The 25121-nt window shown below is 44.3% G+C and overlaps 1 protein-coding gene across 1 annotated transcript in view; it reads right to left on the reverse strand.

Annotated features, from left to right (window-relative positions):
* dnah6 (dynein, axonemal, heavy chain 6) overlaps window positions 1–25121 on the reverse strand; it is a 475651-nt gene that overhangs the window by 307476 nt on the left and 143054 nt on the right. The window contains exons 28-36 of the mRNA XM_067983622.1: window positions 19071–19226; window positions 18207–18368; window positions 17825–17962; window positions 12717–12884; window positions 7154–7302; window positions 5332–5439; window positions 4504–5059; window positions 3734–3856; window positions 452–634 (exon numbers count right to left, since the gene is read on the reverse strand). Coding sequence (XP_067839723.1) covers window positions 452–634; window positions 3734–3856; window positions 4504–5059; window positions 5332–5439; window positions 7154–7302; window positions 12717–12884; window positions 17825–17962; window positions 18207–18368; window positions 19071–19226 — 1743 coding nt within the window. The remainder of the gene's footprint in view (window positions 1–451; window positions 635–3733; window positions 3857–4503; window positions 5060–5331; window positions 5440–7153; window positions 7303–12716; window positions 12885–17824; window positions 17963–18206; window positions 18369–19070; window positions 19227–25121) is intronic.

Consider the following 25121-nt stretch of genomic DNA (forward strand, 5'->3'; position numbering starts at 1 on the left):
GGGTGTGAAAGACTGGTCCACTGCGCTGTCAAAGTTATCACCTTCAATGAAAAGCTGTCCTCTTGGTGTGGAAACTTTTGGTACCCGTATATCTGTTTAGCTAAGCCTCCCACTGGGCATAACGATTGAAAACCATCCAGGCACCATGGTGCAAACTGCTACATGAAGTATGCAATGACTTCACATTGTTTTCTAATCAACATGCTAAATGTATGGTTAAAAAAACGTACCTTTGGGAGTCGATCCTTTGTAAAGGGAATCTAACCTTTTACTAATAACATAACATTAACAAAAGCAAAATATTTTCTAGGCCGTATATGTAAAAGTCCCAACATACTAGCATTATAGTTGTATCTATGACTGGTGCTTGCATCTATAGCAAGGCTCCATACCAGCGATACAGCCTTGTTAAGCTACCCATACAGTATATTTCAGACATTATCTCACTTACCATGTAGAGGTCTGGACCTCCCCTTCCCAGCAGTAAAGATTCAAGGAGACAGCAGAGAGTAGTGACCTTACTAATGTCGACCTGAGAGATGGCCTGTGTGCATTTCTTGTTAGCGAAGTTCAACCCATGTTCAACACAGTTTTGAAAAAGTTGCATCAGGTGCTGGCGTGGTTCATAAGGTATCTGAACAGAAATTAAATATTTATTTGGAATGCCACTGATTTCTTTTCATTTCAGAAACAGCATCCTTACGATCCAGAGACATTTTGTGGAATTACTAGGTTACACTGTGTTACTTTATAACTATTTATACAGCCCATGCTGAATACAATAATATAAATAATCAAAATAAACACTAATAGCGGAACCATTTTAAAGTCAATTATAATAGTGTGAATTATTTTAATGTAGCTATTGATGCTAAAGCCCATTGCAAAAAGGAGCAAAACAAGGATAATTGCAAACACATGTTTTACCAAGCCACTGTCTTCAAACCCGTTCCCTAGCCACCGACTCCATCTCTTTCCCTGTCGACTGTCTGAGGCTAAACTGAACTGTTCATAACCTCGGCGTCCTGTTTGACCCAGAGCTGAGCATCCAACTCCATATCCTCTCCATCACCGAGACCACCTACTTCTACCTGGAATCATAGAAATTTACGGCACAGAAGGAGGCCATTCAGCCCATCTTGCCTGTGCCGACCGAAAAAGAGCCATACAGCCTAATCCTACATTCCAGCTCTTGGTCTGTCGCCTTGTAGGTTACGGCACTTCAAGTGCATATCCAAGTACTTTTTAATAGCGATGAGGATTTCTGCCGCTACCACCCTTTCAGGCATTGAGTTCCAGACCCCCACCGCCCTCTGGGTGAAAAGATTCTCCTCAACTCCCCTCTCATCCCTCTATCAATTACTTTAAATCTATGCCCCCCCACCCCGGTTATTGACCTCCCTGCTAAGGGAAGTAGGTCCTTCCTAACCATTCTATTCAGGCCACTCATAACTGTAGAAACTTAACTGGTCCAGCCACTTAAATACTGTGGCTACAAGAGCAGGTCAGAGGCTGGGTATTCTGCAGCGAGTGACTCACCTCCTGACTCCCCAAAGCCTTTCCACCATCTTCAAGGCACAAGTCAGGAGTGTGATGGAATACTCTCCACTTGCTTGGATGAGTGCAGCTCCAACAACACTCAAGAAGCTCGACAACATCCAGGACAAAGCAGCCCGCTTGATTGGCACCCCATCCAACACCCTAAACATTCACTCCCTTCACCACTGGCACACTGTGGCTGCAGTGTGCACCATCCACAGGATGCACTGCAGCAACTCGCCAAGGCTTCTTCGACAGAACCTCCCAAATCCTGCGACCTCTACCATCTAGAAGGACAAGGACAGCAGGCACATGGGAACAACACCACCTGCACGTTCCCCTGCAAGTCATTTACCATCCCAACTTGGAAATATATCACCTTTCCTTCATCATCGCTGGGTCAAAATCCTGGAACTCTCTACCTAACAGCACTGTGGGAGAACCTTCGCCACACGGACTGCAGTGGTTCAAGATGGTGGCCCACCACCACCTTCTCAAGGGCAATTAGGGATGGGCAATAAATGCTGGCCTTGCCAGCGACGCCCACATCCCATGAATGAATAAAAAAAATAATTTTACACAGCTCAATTAAATGTCCCCTCAGCCTCCTCTTTCCAAAGAAAATAACCCCAGCCTATCCAATCTTTCCTCATAGCTAAAATTTTTCAGTCCTGACAACATCCTTGTAAATCTCCTCGGTACCCTCTCTAGTGCAATCACATCCTACTTGTAACGTGGTGACCAAAACTGTATGCAGTACTCTAGCTGTGGCCTAACTAGTGTTTTATACAGTTCTAGCATAACCTCCCTGCTCTTATATTCTATGCCACGACTAATAAAGGAAAGTATCCCATATGCCTTCTTAACCACCTTATCCACCTGTCCTGCTACCTTCAGGAATCTGTGGATATGCACTCTAAGGTCTCTCTCTCTCCCTCTACACTTCTCAGTATCCTACCATTTATTGTGTATTCCCTTACCTTGTTTGCCATCCCCAAATGCATTACCTCACACTTCTCTGGATTGAATTCCATTTGCCACTTTTCTGCCCACCTGACCAGTCCACTGATATCTTCCTGCGGACTACAGCTTTCTTCCTCACTATCAATCACACGGCCAACTTTTGTATCATCTGCAAACTTCTTGATCAAGCCCCCTACATTTAAGTCTAAATCATTGATATATACCACAGAATGCAATGGACCTAGTATTGCACCCTGTGGAACCCCACTGGAAACAGCCTTCCAGTCATAAAAACACCCGTCGACTATTACCCTTTGCTTCCAGCCACTGAGCCAATTCTGGACCAACTTGCCACTTTCCCTTGGATCCCATGGGCTTTTACTTTTCTGATCAGTCTGCCATGTGGGACCTTATCAAAAGCCTTGCTAAAGTCTATGTAGACGACATCAAACGCACTACCCTCATCGACCCTCCTTGTTACCGCCAAAAAATTCAATCAAGTTCGTCAGACACGACCTTCCCTTAACAAATCCATGCTAATTGTACTCGATTAATCTGTCCCTTTCTAAATGACGATTAACACTGGCCCTCAGAATTGTTTCCAATAATTTGCCCACCACCGAGGTTAGGCTGACTGGCCTATAATTACTCGGTCAATCCCTTTCTCCCTTTTTAAACAACGGTACAATGTTAGCAGTCCTCCAGTCCTCCGGCACCACACCTATAGCCAGAGAGGATTGGAAAATGAAGGTCAGAGCTTCCGCTATTTCCTCCCTTACTTCTCTTAGCAGCTGGGATACATTTCATTCGGATCTGGTGATTTATCTACTTTCAAAGATGCTAAACCCCTTAATATTTCCTCTCTCACTATGTTTATCCCATCCATTATTTCACACTCCTCCTCCTTAACTACAACGTCTGCATCGGCTCCCTCTTTTGTGAAGACAGACGCAAAGTATTCATTGAGAACATGGTTCTGTACATCCAAATGACTTTTAAAGAATCTACCTGATTCAGCTGATAATGGCCTAGACACAAAATAGCCAACCGTGACACTTGAAGCTGGCAGGAGTGAGTTAGAATTTACATTCAACAGAGCTAACAGTGCAGGCAGAGCTGACGTTAGGGACCAGGTAGGTTAAGTGAAAACATAATGTAGGATTAATTTTTTTGAAAAGGCCAACTTCATTCCACCATACTTAAATGACAATTTATAAATATTGTAGCTTACGCTATCTGAAATGCTAGCCATCCATGTTTGTACATATGGCATCCATTTGAGTTCCTCTGCATCAATGTAAACCATTCCACACCTGCTAACAGTGGCAGGAGAGGCCACCTTCAGGTCTTGTACCTGGAAGATAACAGAAATATTTTGTCATAAATTAGCCATATATTTCTGCTATTGATTAAACTGCTGTGTTATACAACAATCAGAATGTATTAATAACAATGTGACTACAATAACAGGTTTTAGGATTTGTGATTAATATCAATTTTTACATGCTTGCCACAACAATTTAAATATATTATATGATACACTTTAAAGGTATGTAACAAACATCACAAATGAAAAATACATTTTACTGACCATTTTGATAAAGCCACATGCAGACATTACAATGTATTTTAAAATAAAATGAATGGGTTAATGCCTCCACTGAAATAGCAAAGAGGAATATCTTATGAATATATTAAGTGTTTGTTGATATGACCAACAGAAATTTCTAGGCTACGATAATGAAAACATCTTTTCATTCAATAGGAGTTCAATTTAAAAATTGAACTATTAATAAATATTTTTACAGATTTTAAAATATGGTCACCAGTTCACTTACTCACTGCTGATACTAATGAAAAAAACATTCACATGGTTAATCTCTGAGAGATTGTTAAACCATTGCAGGTAAGAAACTTTGACGTTGCAATTCCACAAGGGTCCCACTGGTGTGGTGCCACAGTCTTGAGACATGTATAGTCAATAGGTTTGGAATCACCTACCTCAAAGACCATATGAATATATGGTGTGAGTTTAATCCGTTCACTGTTTGCGAGACATAGCATCTTGTTATCATCAAGTACTGTATTCATATTCTCAATCCACAGTGCATCAACGGGACCATCACTGATAATCCATTTGTGTTCTTCAGTTTCATCATTCACAGCTGCACGGACACTAAGTGCCATTAGCCCATCGTTCCATTCCAGTGTCAAGCTATTTATTTCACCATACAGTTCACCCATCGTGATTGATTTGGGGTTTAGCACATACGTTTTCACAGGCTGATATGATGGGTCTATCTCACCAGCACTATGCAAAGTTCCAAGAGTTTCTGCCAGAATCTGGTAAACAGTAGTTTTGCCACTTCCAGTAGGCCCAACCAGCATAACACCATGGCGTACAATCATGGTTTCGTACAACTGTATGACCTTTACAATCATAGTAGGGACAGGTTGCAGGCCACGGTTAAGCATGACTTCAATAGTCGTTTGCTGGAATGAACCATAATCATGATCTGGAATAACAACTCCCGGAAATAAGTCTGACAGGATTCCACTAAAGGGAAAAAAGAAAAACTTCACCATAGTCTATCGTCAAATCATTCTGAAACAAATATATCATTCAATAAACTAAAGATACTTTATATCTTATTATTGCACCTGTGCGGTCAATTTTACTGAAATCTTCTGAAGAACAAATCCAATTTGGAATTTTTAAGTTTTAAATGAAATAGGGGCAGCATCCCAAAAGGATGTGAACAGACTAAAAAAGGATAGTGTTGGATTACATAATAATGATAATTTTAAAATAAAGGACCCGCAATGTACCTGAAAAGCTGTGTATCATCTGACAGAAATTTTGGTAGGTTAGAATCTCTTAAGGCTCTAATCAACACAACATCCTCATCCAATTCAGGGTTCTCCCTCTTCAGTGACCTAAGCAGAAAAAGTGTAATGGGAATATGAAATTGTCTCCAAAGCTTATAAATGCAACTAATTATACATCATCAAAAACAATGGTCTCAATTTTAACACCGCCCCCCCCACAAACCACTACCACCAACGGGCGGGAGAGGAGGGGGTCAGTGTTAAAATATCAGGATCAAGCAACCTGACCTCATTCCCGCCCCTTTAAACTTTGAAGTGCAGGAATCAGGCTATGGACGAGGCTCCCATTAAAAATCGTGGGATTCCCGGCAGCTGATCCAAGGCACGAGCTGCCGCCTCCCCAATGTAAGTGACTCTTTCAGCACTCTTTGTGGGCCAGGAGGAGCAGGAATGCTCCCCACAGGCCCCTCAAGGAAGCCTTCGGCCCCCTCAGGATCCCCAGCCCAGCCATCCCAATTGCCAACCTCCCCCCAGCCCTCCCGATTGCCGATCTCCCCCACCCCATCCCCTCCTGATCGCCGCCTGGTGATCCCTTCCCAGTATCTCCGACTCACCCCACTGTTGTCTGACCCACTGTCTCCAATTCAACCCCCCCCCCCCACCCCCGCCGACCTGATGTCCGACCAGCGATCTTTCCCTCCCTCTGCTGCTCTCCCCAGCTGCGGCCTGGTGCCACAAGCCTACCCGCCCGACAGCCAGCCGGCCTCTCCATCTCAATCCATATTTCCGGGTTTCCTGGCAGCTAAACCTCTGCCCCTGCCCGTTCCCCGTAAATATCGGGGCCTATGTGTCTTCTCCATTTGGGTTGCACATCCAACCCGACACATTATTTATCTATGTTCCTGCCTTTCTCTTCACCTGTTACCATCAACTATTCCAGACAATAACAACTCCAGCAACTTCCTTGCGGTTCCTCAATAAGGTATGTTAAATTTTTCATGGATTAAGCAAATCAGTCAAAGAATTTTTGTGGTTTCAGGCCAAATCCTTAACACTCCCATTTAGTTAAACAGAGTTGAAAAACACAAAAGTTTTGATAATTGCTTTTAAAATCATTAAATTGGGTAAAAGTTGTAAAGATTCATGTTACAGGTATGCCAGTTGAGAGCAGGACCTGCTTTGAGCTTAGTTATACTTCCAGCACTGCATTGTCTCGACCTGCAGTCAACAGCACCTGAATGCTAATTAAATTTTTGTGTTAGCAAAATGATTGTGTAAAATAAATAATTTTGCAGTCAATTATAATCACTTTTTCTGGGGTAGGGTGCTTTAAAAACAAGGATTTTTTAAATAAGTTTTTTATCTGGCATCTTTGGATTGTCAGTGCACTTTGAGCATATTAATGTCAAATATTATGATGTGTCAAAAGACAAAGAAATACATGTTTTATTGATACTTTCTGGTCTAAAAGAGCACCGCTTCTGTGTTCCTTAAGACTAATATCATAACATTGACTTAACACATTGCCCATTCATTTCCAGAACCCAAATTCAGCTTCATTCTGAAAGCCCATGAGGTAGATTTTCAACTTGCTGCCTGTGGCACAAAACTGGTGGTGCAGATTGGCCGACCATTATAGAAACCACCCGGTTTTCATTCCAATCTATTTTAATCAAAATCGGGCGGTTCCTTTAATGATTGGCCAATCTGAACCACCAAGTTGTATGCCCAGGCAGCAAGTTGAAAATCTACCCCCGTAAGTCTATTTTTTCCATTTTTTTAAAAAAAGTCAAAATTAAACATTTTGAATTTGTTTGCTTACCCAGCCATGACAAGCACGGACTTGACTGCTCTCATACCAAAGTCATAGTGATCCTGCTGGGACAGCTGCTCACTACATAATTTGTACATCTGAGTCATCTTTCTGGCCAAAACCTTACTGGATTCGAAACCCTCCGAATACAGAATGACCTATAATATACAAAAAAACAAATAACTGGAAGGCAGGGATCCCCCGGGGATCTGTGCTGGGGCTTCAATTTTTCACTATGTTTATCAATGACTTAGATAAAGAAATAGAGAGCCATATATCCAAGTTTGTTGACGACACTAAGTTAGGTGGCACAGTAAGTAGGTAGTATAGATGGGAGCAAAAAGTTGCAAAGGAACATTGATAGATTAAATAAGTGGGCAAAACTGTGGCAGATGGAGTTCAATGTGGTGAAGTGTGAGGTCATCCACTTCGGACCTAAGAAAGATAGATCAGAGTATTTTCCAAATGGTAAGATGCTCGGAACTGTGGAGGAGCAGAGAGATTTAGGGGTCCATGTACAGAAATCACTAAAAACTAATGGACAGGTACAAAAATAATTAAAAAGGCTAATGGAACGTTAGCCTTTTTCTCAGAGGGGCTGGAATACAAATGGTTGGAAGTTATGCTACAGTTGTATAAGGCAAGGCTCCGGTTAGATCACATTTGGAGTACGGCGTTCAGTTCTGGGCACCGCACCTCAGGAAGATATATTGGCCTTGGAGGGGGTGCAGTGCAGATTCACTAGACTTATACCGGGGCTAAAAGGGTTAAATTATGAAGACAGGTTGCACAGACTACGCTTTTATTCCGTTGAGTATAGAAGATTGAGGGGTGATATAATTGAGGTGTTTAAGATGATTAAAGGATAGGGTAGATGGAGAGAAACTATTTCTTCTGGAGGGGGAGTCCAGAACAAGAGAGCATAACCCTAAGAACAGAATTAGCCCATTCAGAGATGAGGTCGGGAAGCACTTCTTCACACAAAGGGACAAAGTGTAGTGGAAATCTGGAAAACTCTCCCTCAAAAAGTTGTTAGTGCTAGGTCAATTGAAAATTTCAAAACTGAAATTGATAGATTTTTGTTAGGTAAGGGTATTAAAGGATATGGAACCAAGGCAGGTAAATGGAGTTAAGATACAGATCAGCCATGATCTAATTTAATGGCGGAACAGGCTCGATGGGCTGAATGGCCTACCCCTGTTCCTATGTTCCAAGGAATGCATAAACAATAGCGCAAGATCCGCATATATTTATTTACTAAATTACTTCATGTTAACAATTTTGACCAGCTGAGAAACAAAATGTTATAGACTCCAAGCTCTTCTCATTAAAGGATTGGTGAGCAGTATACATTGCTGAAAGGCCTAGCTAATGTTGTTTAGTATTCAAGTGAAATCTGAGGCGCTGGCGCCAGTGGAAAAAAAATTGACTTGTCAATATATGCTTTCACAGTACAGGTTTTCTGGATAATTATATTGCAATGTAGTGACCATGAACTCATGAAACCCTAACTTCATTAAGCTGGGCCAAGCAAGAGCCATACCATCAGTTAGAAGCTCTGAGATAGGTTCAATCTCTGGTCTGTGCTTTTTTTTTTATTCGTTCACGGATTGTGGGCGTCGCTGGCGAGGCCAGCATTTATTGCCCATCCCTAATTGCCCTTGAGAAGGTGGTGGTGAGCCACCTTCTTGAACCGCTGCAGTCCGTGTGGTGACGGTTCTCCCACAGTGCTGTTAGGAAGGGATTTCCAGGATTTTGACCCAGCGACAATGAAGGAACGGCGATATATTTCCAAGTCGGGATGGTGTGTGACTTGGAGGGGAACGTGCAGGTGGTGTTGTTCCCATGTACCTGCTGCTCTTGTCCTTCTAGGTGGTAGAGGTCGCGGGTTTGGGAGGTGCTGTCGAAGAAGCCTTGGCGAGTTGCTGCAGTGCATCCTGTGGATGGTGCACACTGCAGCCACTGTGCGCCGGTGGTGAAGGGAGTGAATGTTTAGGGTGGTGGATGGGGTGCCAATCAAGCGGGCTGCTTTCTCTTGGATGGTGTCGAGCTTCTTGAGTGTTGTTGGAGCTGCACTCATCCAGGCAAGTGGAGAGTATTCCATCACACTCCTGACTTGTGCCTTGTAGATGGTGGAAAGGCTTTGGGGAGTCAGGAGGTGAGTCAATCGCCGCAGAATACCCAGCCTCTGACCTGCTCTCATAGCCACAGTATTTATATGGCTGGTCCAGTTAAGTTTCTGGTCAATGGTGACCCCCAGGATGTTGATGGTGGGGGATTCGGCGATGGTAATGCCGTTGAATGTCAAGGGGAGGTGGTTAGACTCTCTCTTGTTGGAGATGGTCATTGCCTGGCACTTATCTGGCGCGAATGTTACTTCCCACTCATGAGCCCAAGCCTGGATGTTGTCCAGGTCTTGCTGCATGCGGGCTCGGACTGCTTCATTATTTGAGGGGTTGCGAATGGAACTGAACACTGTGTAGTCATCAGCGAACATCCCCATTTCTGACCTTATGATGGAGGGAAGGTCATTGATGAAGCAGCTGAAGATGGTTGGGCCTAGGACACTGCCCTGAGAAACTCCTGCAGCAATGTCCTGGGGCTGAGATGATTGGCCTCCAACAACCACTACCATCTTCCTTTGTGACAGGTATGACTCCAGCCACTGGAGAGTTTTCCCCCTGATTCCCATTGACTTCAATTTTACTCGGGCTCCTTGGTGCCACACTCGGTCAAATGCTGCCTTGATGTCAAGGGCAGTCACTCTCACCTCACCTCTGGAATACAGCTCTTTTGTCCATGTTTGGACCAGGGCTGTAATGAGGTCTGGAGCCGAGTGGTCCTGGCGGAACCCAAACTGAGCATCGGTGAGCAGGTTATTGGTGAGTAAGTGCCGCTTGATAGCACTGTCGACGACACCTTCCATCACTTTGCTGATGATTGAGAGTAGACTGATGGGGCGGTAATTGGCCGGATTGGATTGGTCCTGCTTTTTGTGGACAGGACATACCTGGGCAATTTTCCACATTGTCGGGTAGATGCCAGTGTTGTCGCTGTACTGGAACAGCATGGCTAGAGGCACAGCTAGTTCTGGAGCACAAGTCTTCAGCACGACAGCCGGGATGTTGTCGAGGCCCATAGCCTTTGCTGTATCCAGTGCACTCAGCCGTTTCTTGATATCACGTGGAGTGAATCAAATTGGCTGAAGACTGGCTTCCGTGATGGTGGGGATATCGGGAGGAGGCCGAGATGGATCATCCACTCGACACTTCTGGCTGAAGATGGTTGCAAACACTTCAGCCTTGTCTTTTGCATTCACGTGCTGGACTCCGCCATCATTGAGGATGGGGATGTTTGCAGAGCCTCCTCCTCCCGTTAGTTGTTTAATTGTCCACCACCATTCACGACTGGATGTGGCAGGACTGCAGAGCTTTGATCTGATCCGTTGGTTGTGGAATCGCTTAGCTCTGTCTATAGCATGTTGCTTCTGCTGTTTAGCATGCATGCAACCAGTTTTGAGCTGCTAGATCCATTCTGAATCTATCCCATTTAGCACGGTGGTAGTGCCACACAACACGTTGGATGGTGTCCTCAGTGCGAAGACGGGACTTCATCTCCACGAGGACTGTGCAGTGCTCACTCCTACCAATACTGTCATGGACAGATGTATTTGCGACAGGTAGATTGGTAAGGACGAGGTCAAGTAAGTTTTTCCCTCGTGTTAGTTCGCTCACCACCTGCCGCAGGCCCAGTCTGGCACTCTGCTACCGAGCCACTCTTGGTGATGGACATTGAAGTCCCCACCCAGAGTACATTTTGTGCCCTTCAGTGCTTCCTCCAAGTGGTGCTCAACATGGAGGAGGACTGATTCATCAGCTGAGGGAGGACGGTCGGTGGTAATCAGCAGGAGGTTTCCTTGCCCATGTTTGACCTGATGCCATGAGATTTCATGGGGTCCAGAGTCAATGTTGAAGACTCCCAGGGCCACTCCCTCCTGACTGTATATCACTGTACCGCCACCTCTGGTGGGTCTGTCCTGCCGGTGGGACAGGACATACCCAGGGATGGTGATGGAAGAGTCTGGGACGTTGGCTGAAAGGTATGATTCTGAGAGTATGACTAGTCTGTGGGACAGCTCTCCCAATTTTGGCACAAGTCCCCAGATGTTAGTAAGGAGGACCTTGCAGGGTCGACTGGGCTTGGTTTGCCGTTGTCGTGTCCGGTGCCCAGTGGTCCGATGCCGGGTGGTCCGTCCGGTTTTATTCTTATTATGACTTTTCGTAGCGAGATTTTACAACTGAGTGGCTTGCTAGGCCATTTCAGAGGGCAATTAAGAATCAACCACATTGCTGTGGGTCTGGAATCACATTTAGGCCAGACCGGGTAAGGACGGCAGGTTTCCTTCCCTAAAGGACATTAGTGAACCAGATGGGTTTTTACGACAATCCGGTAGTTTCATGGCCATCAGTATTTTAATTCCAGATTTTTATTTAATTAATTGAATTTAATTAATTAAATTTAAATTCGCCAGCTGCCGTGGCGGGATTTGAACTCATGACTCTGGATTTTAGTCCAGGCCGCTGGATTACTAGTCCAGTAACATAACCACTATGCTACCGTCCCCACAATCTACCAACCTTAAAATGTAAAAGGAATTCAAATTACCATGAGAAACACATTCTGGCCTAGTAATTGGATCACACTGTGCCTGGTTTACAGGCACAAAACGGGCACCTCAGTGGCCAATATGACAGGTGTTGGGTGGCACTCATTCTGCGCCAGAAGTATGCTGCCTACCATATTGGTGAAGGATCCTCCTTAAAAGTCCAGGGCGTTACGACCTTTCCATATGCCGTGCCTGCTGAGGTCAGTTTCTTGAGGTGCTTAAAGTGACCGCTGCAGACTGCCACCAGAAAGGTCAGATGAATATTTTTACCTATCTTATTGTGGAGCTGGGAGGAGCAGAAGTGCTCCTCCCAGCTCCACATTAAATCCGTGGGCTGCTGCCAGCCAACGCTCACCTCCTCCCAATTGCCACACCCCCACACCCCCAACCTAGACTCTGCTTAAGATCCCAGTGCTTCCCTGGGCTACCGAGCTGCCCCTGGGCCGCGATTGGTGCCTGCAGCTTGAAGGTAATGAGCAAATGAGGCCGGCGGACCAAATTCTCACGGTCTTGCCTCCAATCACTTTTGACCCGTGTGCTGCACTCTTATCGTGCCCCAATTCGGGCATGGTTCAATTTCTAGGTCTCTGTTTCAGCTTAATGCACTTTCTGAAGTTTATAGAACACAAAAGAAAAGTTACAAAAGATCTGTAACCTATTTTCTCTCTCTGTCACACACATGGTCTCACTTGCTAAAAGCACTTTACCTGAATAAAATTTTTGAAATTTGTCCTCTTGCTTGCCTTCAAATAATTATGAAAAACAATTCAGCAGAAACTGATCGAAGTTAAAGAAAATGTTCCATCAGTGCAGATGATTTAATGGTACTGATCCTATTATTGCAACTATGTTGACCAATGAAAAAGGAAAAAGCATAAAAGAAAAGTATCTCAACAATTCAATTACCTCAGCAATAAGGGCGTAGTTCGGAACCATCATTGCAATCGGTCTAAAAAGAGCCTTTAAGTTGTCTGGTAGTTCTGTTCTTCCAGCATAACCAGGGTTCATAGTGATGAATGCTGCGCAAGACATAACCAACTTGATTTCTCTACCTTCAAACATGAAACGGGAGAGCTGCAGAAAAAAAGAACAAAAAAAAAACTTATATAACACTTACTTTACTTTCAATTTTCTCTTCTGATTGTTTTCCCTTATATCATCCTTTCTCGAAGGTGGCAACTTATGATTGGTTGTACAGGGTTCAGAAACCTCAATAGCAATTGAGCAACCCTCATTCTACATCTCTGAAACTCGCCAAAAAAGGTTAGCAGGCTATTTAAACATGGACTGCATTGCAATCAGGCCCAATTATTTCCTCAGCCAACGTTCACACGTGGAACACTTACAGAGAATTACATAGAATTTACAGCACAGAAACAGGCCATTAGGCCCAACAAGTCTATGACGGTGTTTATGCTCCACACAAGCCTCCTCCCACCCTACTTCATCTTACCCTATCAACATATCATTTCTAATAAGGATCAACAGACAGCAATCAAGAAAAAGGGGAAAAAAAACTTGCATTTATATCATGCTTTTCACATCCTCAGGATGTCCCCACAGCCCACTAAATACGTTTGAAATGTATTCACTGTTGTAATGTAGGGAAATGTAGGTTACAATTTGGCTTGTACGTAAATGTGGCAGCCAATTTGCGCACAGTAAGGTCCCTCAAACAACACTCAAGTAAATGACCAGATAATCTGTTTTCATGGTGTTGGTTGAGGGATAAATGTTGGCCAAGACACAGAGGGAAATCACCTGCTTTTCTTCAAGTAGTGCCATGGGATCTTTTATATCAAACTGAGACCAAGGTTTAACATCTCATCCAAAAGACGGCACCTCTGACAGTGCAGCTCTCCCTCAGTACTGCACTGAAGTGTCAGCCTAGTTCATGTGCTCAAGTCTCTGGGGTAGAACTTGAACCCATGAACTTCTGACTCAAAGGTAAGAAACGCAACCACTGAGCCCAGGCCAACACAACAGTGGAATCGGGCTATTATTTTCCCCTCATCTAATGTAGGGACACAGAGGCCAAATGTATCATCACAACTTCTACAGCAAAGACTGGCTAATTCAACACAGTCCACAGATCATGAGGGTAAAATTCAACTCTGGTAGGGACGCAAAACGGGTATAACGGGCGGCCGATCTGCTTTTGCTTGTTTTGTGATCCCACCCAAGTTGAATTTTACCCCCCATGTGTTTTTTTAAAATAAAATTGTGTTTTTTTAAAAACATCTTTGGTTTCTCTCTCACAGCATGGACAATTCAGCTGCTACAAATGTAGGCAAGCAACCTGTTACCAGACGGTTGCCAATGTTACACTTGCACAATCATGGAGGCAAATCTATATTCTACTATTAAGTTGTGATAAATATTATTATAGCAATGCATAACACTACCAAGCTGTGCAATTTGTAACTCACTACTATGGTATTTTAAGAGACTTACAGGGTGGGGAAAGTACAGGTTAACATAAACCTTACAGTTAATGATTGTAAAACTTTTTATAAATTTATGACAAAAGTTTCAGTAAACAGGTAGATTGTGGGACAATACAGCATCCAGCTGCATTGTACAAAATCAAATCAAATAAAAATTCCAGAACTTCATTTCAACAGGATAACAAACACTGATACATGTGAAAAAGTTTTGTTTGGCCAAATGTGGCTGATAATATGATTCCTTTATGATCAACCAGGAGAACTTTTTTTTTAGTGGAACAAATTTTTATATTCAGTATACATCTAAGTGAAGGCTCAGTGCTAGGAAATGTCCCATTTCGTCACTCCATGCACCCAGTTTCAACATGGCAACCACCTACTTAGGAATGGATGCCAACTTTATATAGGTAATAAATACTCCAAAGAACATGTTTTTTCCTGTGTTAATATGAAAAAGGGAAGGTCATCTGAGAAAGATACCAGGCAGTGTTGAATGTTGGAGGTGTAAAGATTGATAGACATTCTGAAATTTAGCTTGGCAACCTTTCGGAGAAATTTGAAGAACTCAGATTAAATAGGGATGGCAGAGATCATGATTGGGTAAACTACATGGTAAGTGGACCTTGCTGGGCTATTTCTCATCTATGCTTTCTTATGTTCTTAAACATTCTCAGGTCAGGCAGCATGTAGCATTAATGCATAACAAAGCTCCCTATTCTTTGTCCAAGAAATATGCCTATGCCTCAAATCCAACCTGAGAAGGACTGTCATTACTACTCTAATTGACATATTTGCCTCATAGAATCAGAAATTTCATCACTGAAGGAGACCATTCAGCGCACTGTGGCAGTGCCAGTGCTAGCTCCACATCAGTACTATTTACCTATCTACTCTAATGCTATTTTCCTATTCTTTCTCTTGAATCTTTACTATTTTTCCAGTTCAAGTGTTTATCTATTCCCTCTTAAATACTAGGATTGACTTGGCTTCAATAGCCACTTACATTAATTTGTTCCATATCCTAATAACCCTTTTCTTGAAAACATTTCTTCTAACTTCCCCCACTAAACTTTTAATACTAATCCTAAATTCATGCACATTTCTTAACAATTCATTCACTAGTGAAAATAAGCTTACACTACATATCTTCTCAAATCCTTTCAAAACATTACATTTATTATATTTCCCCTTAACCTTCTTGGCTGTCGTGAATACAGTTCTAATTTTCCAGTATCTCTTCATAACTGTATCCTCGCATTCCTGTATCACCCACTAAATCTACGTTGCGCCTTTCCCATGGCTCCGATATCTTTTTCTATAATGTGATGCCCAAAATTGAAAATAGTACTTCAACTGTGGCCTAACCAATATCTTCGTAGTGTTGTGCATCGCCTTCCTGGTTGTGTATTCAATGTGCCTCCATATAAAACCACGAAACCATGTGTAATTTTTATGGCTTTTTCTACCTTGAAGATTCATTGGGATTGTATGGCTAGTATACTGTAAGAAACAGTATTTTTCAGGCTGTTCAGATTGTTAAGAGCCTCAACAAAACTGTGTCCACGTAATTGTCAACCTTCAGCTAAAGACTGCTTAAATCTTGTCATAATAGTGCGTCATGAAACACCAGGGGCATAATTTTAGCATGGAGGGGAAAGGGAGTGGGGGGAGGGTAATTGGACGCGAAACCCAGAAGTTGAGTTGCCGTGTTAAGGTCAATAAATTTTACTTCTGGGCTTCACGCCCAGCAGCCAGCCTGATTAACAGGCAGGCTGACTGGTGGGAAGGCCAGGGATTGAAGAATAGGGAGGAAGGGATTGTGGGCCGTGGAGGCTGATGCCGGGAGGAGATCGGGGAGTGGGGGGGTGATGCTGGGAAGAGATCAGAGGAGATCGAAGAGGTTGCAGAGACTGGAGGTTGGTCGAAGAGGCTGCAGAGATCGGAGGTCGGAGGTCGGTTGAAGATCGGAAGACGAGATTAGAGGTCGGTCGAAATGGTTGACGAGATCAGAGGTCGGTTGAAGAGGTTGAAGATCAGAGAAGAGATTGGAGGTCGGGTGAAGAGTCGGAGATAGGAGGGTCCACCATCGGTGGGGGGGCCACCATTTGGGGGAAGGGAGGTCCAGCATTGGGAGGAAGGGGTCCAGCATCGTGGGGGGGGGATCCGGCATCAGGGGAGGGAAATTGGCCAATCGCAGGGTCATGTCATGCCAGGTGAGGTTGTTGGGCCTGGAAGAAGCACTCCTGCTCCTCCTGGTCCATAAGCTGTGCAAGAAAGGCACTCACCTCATGGATCCAGCCCTTCCAACCTCCTTTCACTTGATGTGAATCGCAAGCGATGGGAAACCCGAACAGGTAAGGTTAAAGTTTGTTTTACTTTCGTAATACACAAATAATTAAGTACCTCAACTATTTCAATGAGGTACATTGCCCCTTTAAGTATTGGCCCGCCGGCTTTAAGTGGGGTCTGGACTTCCAGGTGTCTGTTGCACGTGCGCGCATCCATAAATGCGTCTGGGTCAAACCTGGAAGTGGATACGTTGGAGCCGGGATGTGCCCCCGTTCCAAAAATCCACTATTTTTACTGCCCACGAACCCCACCCACCCGTTCTTGGGGATGGAAATTACCCCCCATGTCTTCATTATTATCTAATGTTTTCAGTGTGTCATGACATGGGAAACTATTAGTTGCCAGTCTCTATTTTTGTTGAATGTGCAGGAGTTAACAGATTGATTGATGTGTGGGCCCAAAAAGGGAGGAGGGGGGCTCAAGGTCCTATAAGAACTGATGGGTGGTTGTAACATATATAAATCGAGACTTAAAGCATACTAGTTAGAATATTCTCGGTACGCCTGGACAGCTCAATATCTTATCACAGGGTTGAGTTTGATCACCTCAGGACCCTTGTCAGTTGTATCCCAACATCTTATAATTGTGCTATTGTATTTTAACATCTTTTGCTACTTATCTTGTACAGTAACTCTTAATAAAACCTTGTGCTTGTACCAAGACTTGCAGCCTTTTTGATTAAAGACTGAACCGTAAACAAAGAGTTTACATATACCTATTTAAAGTGTTCGAAAAATTCTCCTTTTTGTCTATCACCAATGCACTGTGTCCTGCTTTCATCACTTGACTCTGCTACAGTGAACATGAAAGCCAGTTTACAGAATATTCACACAAGAGTTGATGCAAGACATATATGAACCATTCAGTATCAGATGCATGTGATCTGACAGATTTTACATGCTATGTCCTGCACATTACAGAAGCAGACATTAAGTCATATATGACCTTTTAACATCTTTTACTTGCTGAAGACTATAGGAGTGAATTTCTGTGGGGTTCTCCCACTCATCCACCATAATTTCAGTGGAAGAGCTGCAGAAATCCTGGGAAAATGGTGTAAATACTGTACACGCTGCTTCTCCAAAGTTTTTGTGGCTCTTCTGCCAAAATGACGGCAGATGATCGGAAGAGCCCCCGTGGAAAATCACCCCTATATTATCAGGCAAAATTGTGATCTGCTAATTATCAAGCTTGACTAGTATCAGAATAATGTGCTACCTTTGCTGCTTTCGCATTTCTGATGGTGATGAGCTGCTGAGCAATGACAGAAAGTACTTCAATATCAATCCGATTGAACTCATCAAAGCAGCACCAGGCTCCTGACTGAGCCAAACCACTGAAGAAACGTCCCATCATCTGCAGAACATAAACTTAGTTATTGTGCATTCACAATATAAACTTACTACATAGTATGAAGGCTGTTCACCAAAAGAAAAATGACTTTGTGAATGAAAAGTTTATGTCTTGTTCCTTGTTAAATCTAATATAATTTCCATTGTTACATCCTCTTCTGAATGCATTATGATGTATGCTTAAAAAATTGGGGTATTCTGTTTTCATAGTCAATGAAATTCCTGATCTTTGCTGATCATTAACTCACCTTATAATCTAAGCCTTCAGAGCAATTAAAGACCACACACTGGATGGCCAGAGCCTTAGCAAGATCTTTGGTAGTTTCTGTTTTACCAGTACCAGCAGGGCCAGCTGGAGCTCCTCCTAGATCTAGCTGTAGTGCTCCCATGAGGCAGAGGTAACAGCGGTCCTAAGATACCAAAGACAACTTAATCAGGTACATTTCTGAACATATTACATACATTGCACAAAAAGATTAATATAGAATTAATACGTTTTTCATTAACAAAATAGGTTGGATAGTCATCCTGGTGGGCAGCATGATTTCTTGCCAGCAGTACAGACAAACTATTCTTGATTTGTAGTTTTGTATTTTTCCCTGCTGGCAGTAATTCTCTTATTCAAATATGCAAATAACTTTAGGTTATTATTCGCAGTCAACATTGGCAGAGTGGAGAAAATAGAAAGTCTGTCCAATCACTGCAGGCAATTTCAGACTTTAAATAAATAAATTGTTGGCCCACTGAATGAAATCTCAACACAGTACTGGAGTCTTGCCTTGCTATGCCGAGGACTTCAGACTTGCCTAATGGAAGAGGTTTTGCACATTTTTTAAATTATAGTTCAGGATAAGATAAATCTATCACAACTTCATATTAAGTGATGGAGCACACACTCAAGATTCAACATTATCTCCTTGCTACCAGTACCAAAGGGGGAGTTTGAAAGCGTAATGATGGTTCTACTTTTACCACTGATACCAGCTTAATTTTCACACTGCGCCCACTACTGCCAGCAAAAATATCCAGCCATTTTACTATTAGTGCTCTTTCTATCATTTGCTCTCCATTTTAAATTTTGGGTAACTATCATCTTAGCTGAATATACTTACAGTAAGTGGTGTAATGACCAGGCGAGGCGATGCTCCCAGATACTCATAGCCATATGTGTAATTAGATAAGGCCATCATAGCCACACAGTTATCCGTGTCAAGATCCCAGTAATAGCGCAGCTGCCTCTGCCACTCAAAATTATTTACTGTATCCACCTACACAAACGTTAAACACTGAATATTACTAACAGAAAAACTATCAACTTAAACAAATTCCTTTCACATTGTTAAATGGCTTGGTATCCCATTTTCAAGTGACATTAAATGTAAAATCAAAATATAAGGGGGATTTTAACTGCCAGCTGGTATCTGGTGAGAAACCGCCAGTTTCAGTTAGATTCCCACCACCTGCGGCAGAATGGCTCAGGAGGACTGCGACAAAATACAGGAAGACATTAATAAACTTGCAGAATGTGCACGTAATTGGCAAATTAATTTCAATATAGCTAAGTGTGAGGTATTACGTTTTGGTAGGAAGAATAAGTGGGCCACATACTGCTTGGATAATAAGAGTCTAAATGGGGTAGAGGAGCAGAGGGATCTGGGGCTACAGATACACAAATCACTAAAAGTAACGATGCAGGTTAATAAGGCTATAAAAAAGGTAAACCAAGCACTGGGGTTCATTTCTAGAGGGATAGTATTGAAAAGCCGAGAAGTTATGTTAAGCTTGGTTAGACCATACTTGGAGTACTGTGAACAGTTCTGGTCTCCACATTATAAAAAGGATACAGAGGCACTGGAGAAGATGCAAAAACAATTTACTAGGATGATACCAGAACTGGGAGTTATACCTATCAAGATTGAGCAAGCAGTGGCTCTTTATCTAGAAAAGAGAAGACTGAGGGGTGACCAGATAGAGGTCTTTAAGATTGTGAAAGGGTTTGATAGGGTGGACGTAGGGAGGAAGTTTCCACTTTTGGGGGAGACCAGAACAAGGGGCCATAAATATAAGATAATCACTAATAAATCCAATAGGGAATTCAGGAGAAACCTTTTTACCCAGAGAGTGGTTGGGATGTGGAACTCGCTACCACAAGGAGTAGTTGAGGCGACTAGCATGGATGCATTTAAAGGGAAGCTAGATAAACACATGAGGGAGAAAGAAATAGAAAGATATGCTGATAGGGTTGGATGAAGTTGGGAGGGAGAAGGCTCGTGTGGAGGATAAACACCAGCATGGACTTGTGAGCTGAATGGCCTGTTTCTGTGCTGTACATTCTATGTAATTCTATGGCAATTCCGATTCCCAGATCCAAATAGTTTGTGTAAATGGTGAACAACAGTGGTCCAAGGACTGATCCTTGTGGAACACCACTTCCCACCTTTTGCCAGGCTGAGTAACTACCTTTAACCCCTACTCTGTTTTCTGTTTTGTAGCCAGCTTGCTATCCATTCTGCTACTTGTCCCCTGACTCCACATGCTCTGACCTTAGTCATGAGTCTACTATGCGGTACCTTATCGAAGGCCTTTTGATAATCCAAATATATTACATCTGCTACATTACTCTTGCCTACCCTTTTTGTTACTTCGTCAAAGAATTCAACAAGGATGGTAAAGCATGACGTTCCCTCCCAAAATCCGTGCTGACTATTTTTTATTATATCTTCAGTTTCTAGATGTTTTTCTATTACATCTTTGAGTAAGGATTCCATTATCTTTCCTATCACCGACGTTTAGCTAATTGGTCTATAGATCCCTGGACTGGTTCTACCTCCCTTTTTAAATATAGGAATCACTTTAACTGTCCACCAGTCCTCTGGCACTATTCCCTTTTCTGATGAATTTTTATATATATTTAATAGTGCCTCTGCTATCTCTTCCCCAACTTTTGTGGGCTTCAAAACCCCTTTAACAAAAGATATTTGAAGGAAAGGGTTAACTGAACCCCTTTTAAACAAAGACATTTGAAAACCTGCAGACACAGTATGTGGTAAACTGTGTTCTCGCAAATCCTGTTTTTGCCTCACTGATGCTGATGGCATTGGAGAAGTCTGAGTTTTGGGATTGAAGACATTGTACTGCAAATAGATATCTAGATTATTAAATAAATAAGCTAGATAGATAATATTGAGCTTAAAGCATTGTCAGGTTTTCAAAACACATAGGCTTTTGGAAGCACAAGCTTTTCAACACAGCCGGGGGTAATATAAGAAAAGGCAACAAGGGCATATATCAAAGGCTTCAGATCAGGAAAGCAATGATAGGTGTGAAAAAAGCATGGGCCTCTCATTCCTATCTGGTAATCTGTTCAAAAGAACTGGGATTTGTTAAACATCAAATAGTATTGCACCCAGCATATGGTCAAATGGTATAAGGAATGGATTTGAAGCCATTGAAGCAATCAAAATTGGAGGCATCAGGACCATTAAGAATGTCTGGGCATAGAAATGAAAGGTGCCTTTTACAGCCCATTCTTCGAACACATGGGGCTCAATTTTCCTGTAAAATTGCGGGTGCATTGGGGGCAGGGGGACCGAGAATCGGGGAAATCCCGTTCAGTTTCGGAGCCTGGCTCCAACCCGCAGGCTTCCGGGTTCCCGATTGACAAGTCTGGGTGCGTGCGCGCCAGCCGAATGCAGAAGTCTGACCGACAATTAAAGCCGGCAGGATGATACTTGACACAGTTGTTGAGGTAGTTTAAGTATTTGAACTACTTAACTTTCTCCACATTGAGGCAGGGGTGCGATTTGAAGCATCCTCAACGTGTTTCCCGTGCTGTGGGGAACACGTTGTGTTTCAGCCAGCAGCCAGTGGGAGATTCAAATGCTAATTTGACAGATGGGGAGAAAAGGTCACTTATTGCAGCAGGGCACTCAGTTCTTTCAAAGTTTTGGCTGCAAGATCTTTGTGTTTTCACTGAAAATTCTTACTTTCCACTCAAAATTCTTCTGTTCACACATATTTAACTGCTTTGCGGACCCCCTCAAACTCACACCTGGGGGCGCCACGGCTGCATTCACCACTACATCAGAGTACGAGCAACATCACCAGCCTCGCCAGGCACGGCTTCCACCTTCGCCACTTGGAGCTCCACAACACAGTGCTGCATCACAGACACCTGCACAAGAGCACAGAGGGCAACAACAGAGAGAACGACATCGCAGGAGGCACCACCCTCACCACAGAGTCTACAGACTGAGGCTCAACTTCCTGGACCTCTCTGAGGAGCAGTGCACACGGAGGCTCAGAGACAGTTACCAGGTAGTCGCAGACACCTCCAGCCTCCTTCATGCCGAGCTGCTCCTGGCTGGGCCAAGAAGCATCTCCTTATCTGTCACTGTCAAAGTCACTACTGCCCTCAACTTCTTCGCCTCCGGATCATTCCACGGTGCCACCGGGGACATCGCCGGGGTCTCTCAGTCATCTGCACACAATTGCATAAGGCAGTTCATTGACGGCTTGTTTCGCAGGGCCTCGCAGTATGTCAACTTCCCCATGGACCACCTCAGCCAGACGGAAAGGGCAGTGGGATTCCACTATGTGGCTGGCTTCCAACGGGTGCAGGGTGCAATCGATTGCACCCATATAGCCTTATGAGCACCTCCACACGGTTCAGGACTGTTCATCAACAGAAAGGGATATCGCTCCATCAGCACTCAGCTCGTTTGTGACCACCGCAAAAAATTCCTGCACGTGTGCGCCAGATTCCCTGGTAGCTGCCACGATTCCTTCATCTTCAGGGAATCCAACATCCCACCCCTCTTCCACGCACTGAACACCCTTAAGGGCTGGCTCCTCGGGGACAAGGGATATCCCTGCACACATGGCTCATGACACCTCTGAGGAACCTCATCACCGAGCAACAGCGTCGATATAACGACAGCCACATCGCCACCAGGTATACAATTAAGCATGCTATAGGGCTGTTCAAGATTCGATTTAGGTGCCTTGATCATTCTGGGGGAGCACTTCAATACGCACCAGACAGAATGGGACGCATTATAGTCGTGTGTTGTGCCCCACACAACATGGCACAACAGAGAGGGGTGCCACTTGAGGAGATCCCATCCACATCTGCCATCCACATCGAGGAGGAGGAGGAGGCGGAGGAGGAGGAGAAGCAGGAGGAATCCAAGGGCAGAGCAACAGCTCACCTGGCTGCTCGTGAGGCCAGGGAGTCACTGATATGTGAACGGTTCTCCTAAAATCAGAAAGTGTGAAGAGTCCAGTCCTCACGCCATCTGGAAAGAGCAGCGCCCACACCAGCCCCCCACCCCTCCCTGCACAAAACAGTCCTGCAACTACAAATACAGCCACTGTAAAGTGACCCAATGGTTGGCATCAAGTGGCGCCATTCATGGTGAACCTCATGAAAGGGCCCTATCACAAAAGCCAGTCAAGAATGGCCAAGATGTGGCAGTAGTGGTGACAATCATAATGTTTAATGTCAGTTTAACAAAAAGCTAATATAAATGAAAAACATGACCAACCGTCAAACACTCTTGTGCATCCCCTTCGTGCTTGCAAAACCTTCACCTTTCTCTTCTGACTACTTCTATGTGGTGTATCCCCTGTGGCTGCAGCAGAGGTAGTGGCAGGTTGCTCTTGTTCATGCCCTGGCTGCTTAGATGCTTTGGGCCTACGCCCTCTGAGTTTTGGAGCCCGTGTGGGCCCCTCAAAAGACTGCCCCACCTGCACCTGTGCAGGGACAGACTCAGCCACCTGGAGAGGAGGCAGCATTGCTGGTACTGATTGAGAGCGGGGCAATGGGTAAAACATGGGAGCGCTTTGAATGGTGTCCCCACTTCCATATCCTCTTTTGCCATCACCCCACCGGGCCAGGCCGACATCACTCCTACCACTCTGCTGGACAACAGTTTGGAGGACATGTGTGAAGCCTTGTACGGCCAGTGCTAGTGTATCTGTCTGCCTGTTAAAGGCGGCAGAATGTTGTTTACTGTGAGTCCGAACGGCCATTGTCAGGGCCTGAATGGACTCATTTGTGAGCCGTGCTTGAAGCTCAATGGAGGCTTGCCTCTCCATCGCAGACATTCCCGCACTTACCCATGACAGTATCTCAGAGAGTTGCTCATCCCCTGTGACACTATTACACAGAGTTGCTCACGTCCCTGTGACATTGTCTCTGAGATTCCCTCCCGTATCTGTGCCACCATTCCACTCATGCAGGAGCTGGACTCCTCCATCCTCTGTGCTATTGTGGAGAGTGCGCGTGGCACCTGTTCCAGCACCTCGCAAATGTGCTGCAGTCTCTCGATCATTCTCCTTTTAAAGGATGGTCCCCGGGGTTCAGCATCTGCGTCCAGCTGAGCAAAGCTGGAGAGGAGTGCGCCCACCGACGCAGACTCTCCACAGCTGCTGCTGCCACCAGTGTCTGCTCGTGCTTATATGTGCATGGTAACTCACCAAGTGCCAACCCAACTAACTGAGGACTAGGACCCACTGAGGTGTGAATATCTGCACTGGTGGATGGCTCACTATGATGTGACGGTGCACCCTCAGAGGCCGGCAGGTTCTCTGAGGAATTGCCCTCTGCCGTCACAGCGATCGCTGAAAGCCCTGTAAGAGAACAGAAGGTGATATTAAGCATCATCACAGATGTGTCATGTTGCGATGAGCACACTGAGATGCTGAAGATGGCAAGGCGTGTTAACATTAATTCATATTGTGTGTGCTGAATGTTAAAGTTATGTCACCAGATGTTTGTCGGGTGCCAGTTTCGGCGTCCCCGACGGACAGGCACTCGAGGGTTCGGCTGAGCTCCAGCGCCTCCTTCTCCGCCTCTGTTAGGATGATGATTTGTTGCAGCCCCCCTCCAGTCCTCGCCCTCTCCCGTGCATTTTGCACTCTCTTCTCCGATAAGGAGAGAAAGTACAGACGCGTGAGTGAGTGATGGTGACGTGGCCAACCAATGAATGCACTGGTTTGAGTGAGGCTGACCATGAAAGAGATGCTTCAGAGGGTGAGTATGAGACAGAGCCATGTCACTGTATTAGGATTGGGATGTGTGGTAGTGGTGGGTTGATTAATGGGAAGGTGAGGAGGTGCTGAGGAAGTGCAGGTAAGTTGAGGATGAGCCTTAAGTGGGT

This window comes from Heptranchias perlo, chromosome 4 (genome assembly GCF_035084215.1).
Source record: "Heptranchias perlo isolate sHepPer1 chromosome 4, sHepPer1.hap1, whole genome shotgun sequence".
In the NCBI taxonomy this organism is placed as follows: domain Eukaryota; kingdom Metazoa; phylum Chordata; class Chondrichthyes; order Hexanchiformes; family Hexanchidae; genus Heptranchias; species Heptranchias perlo.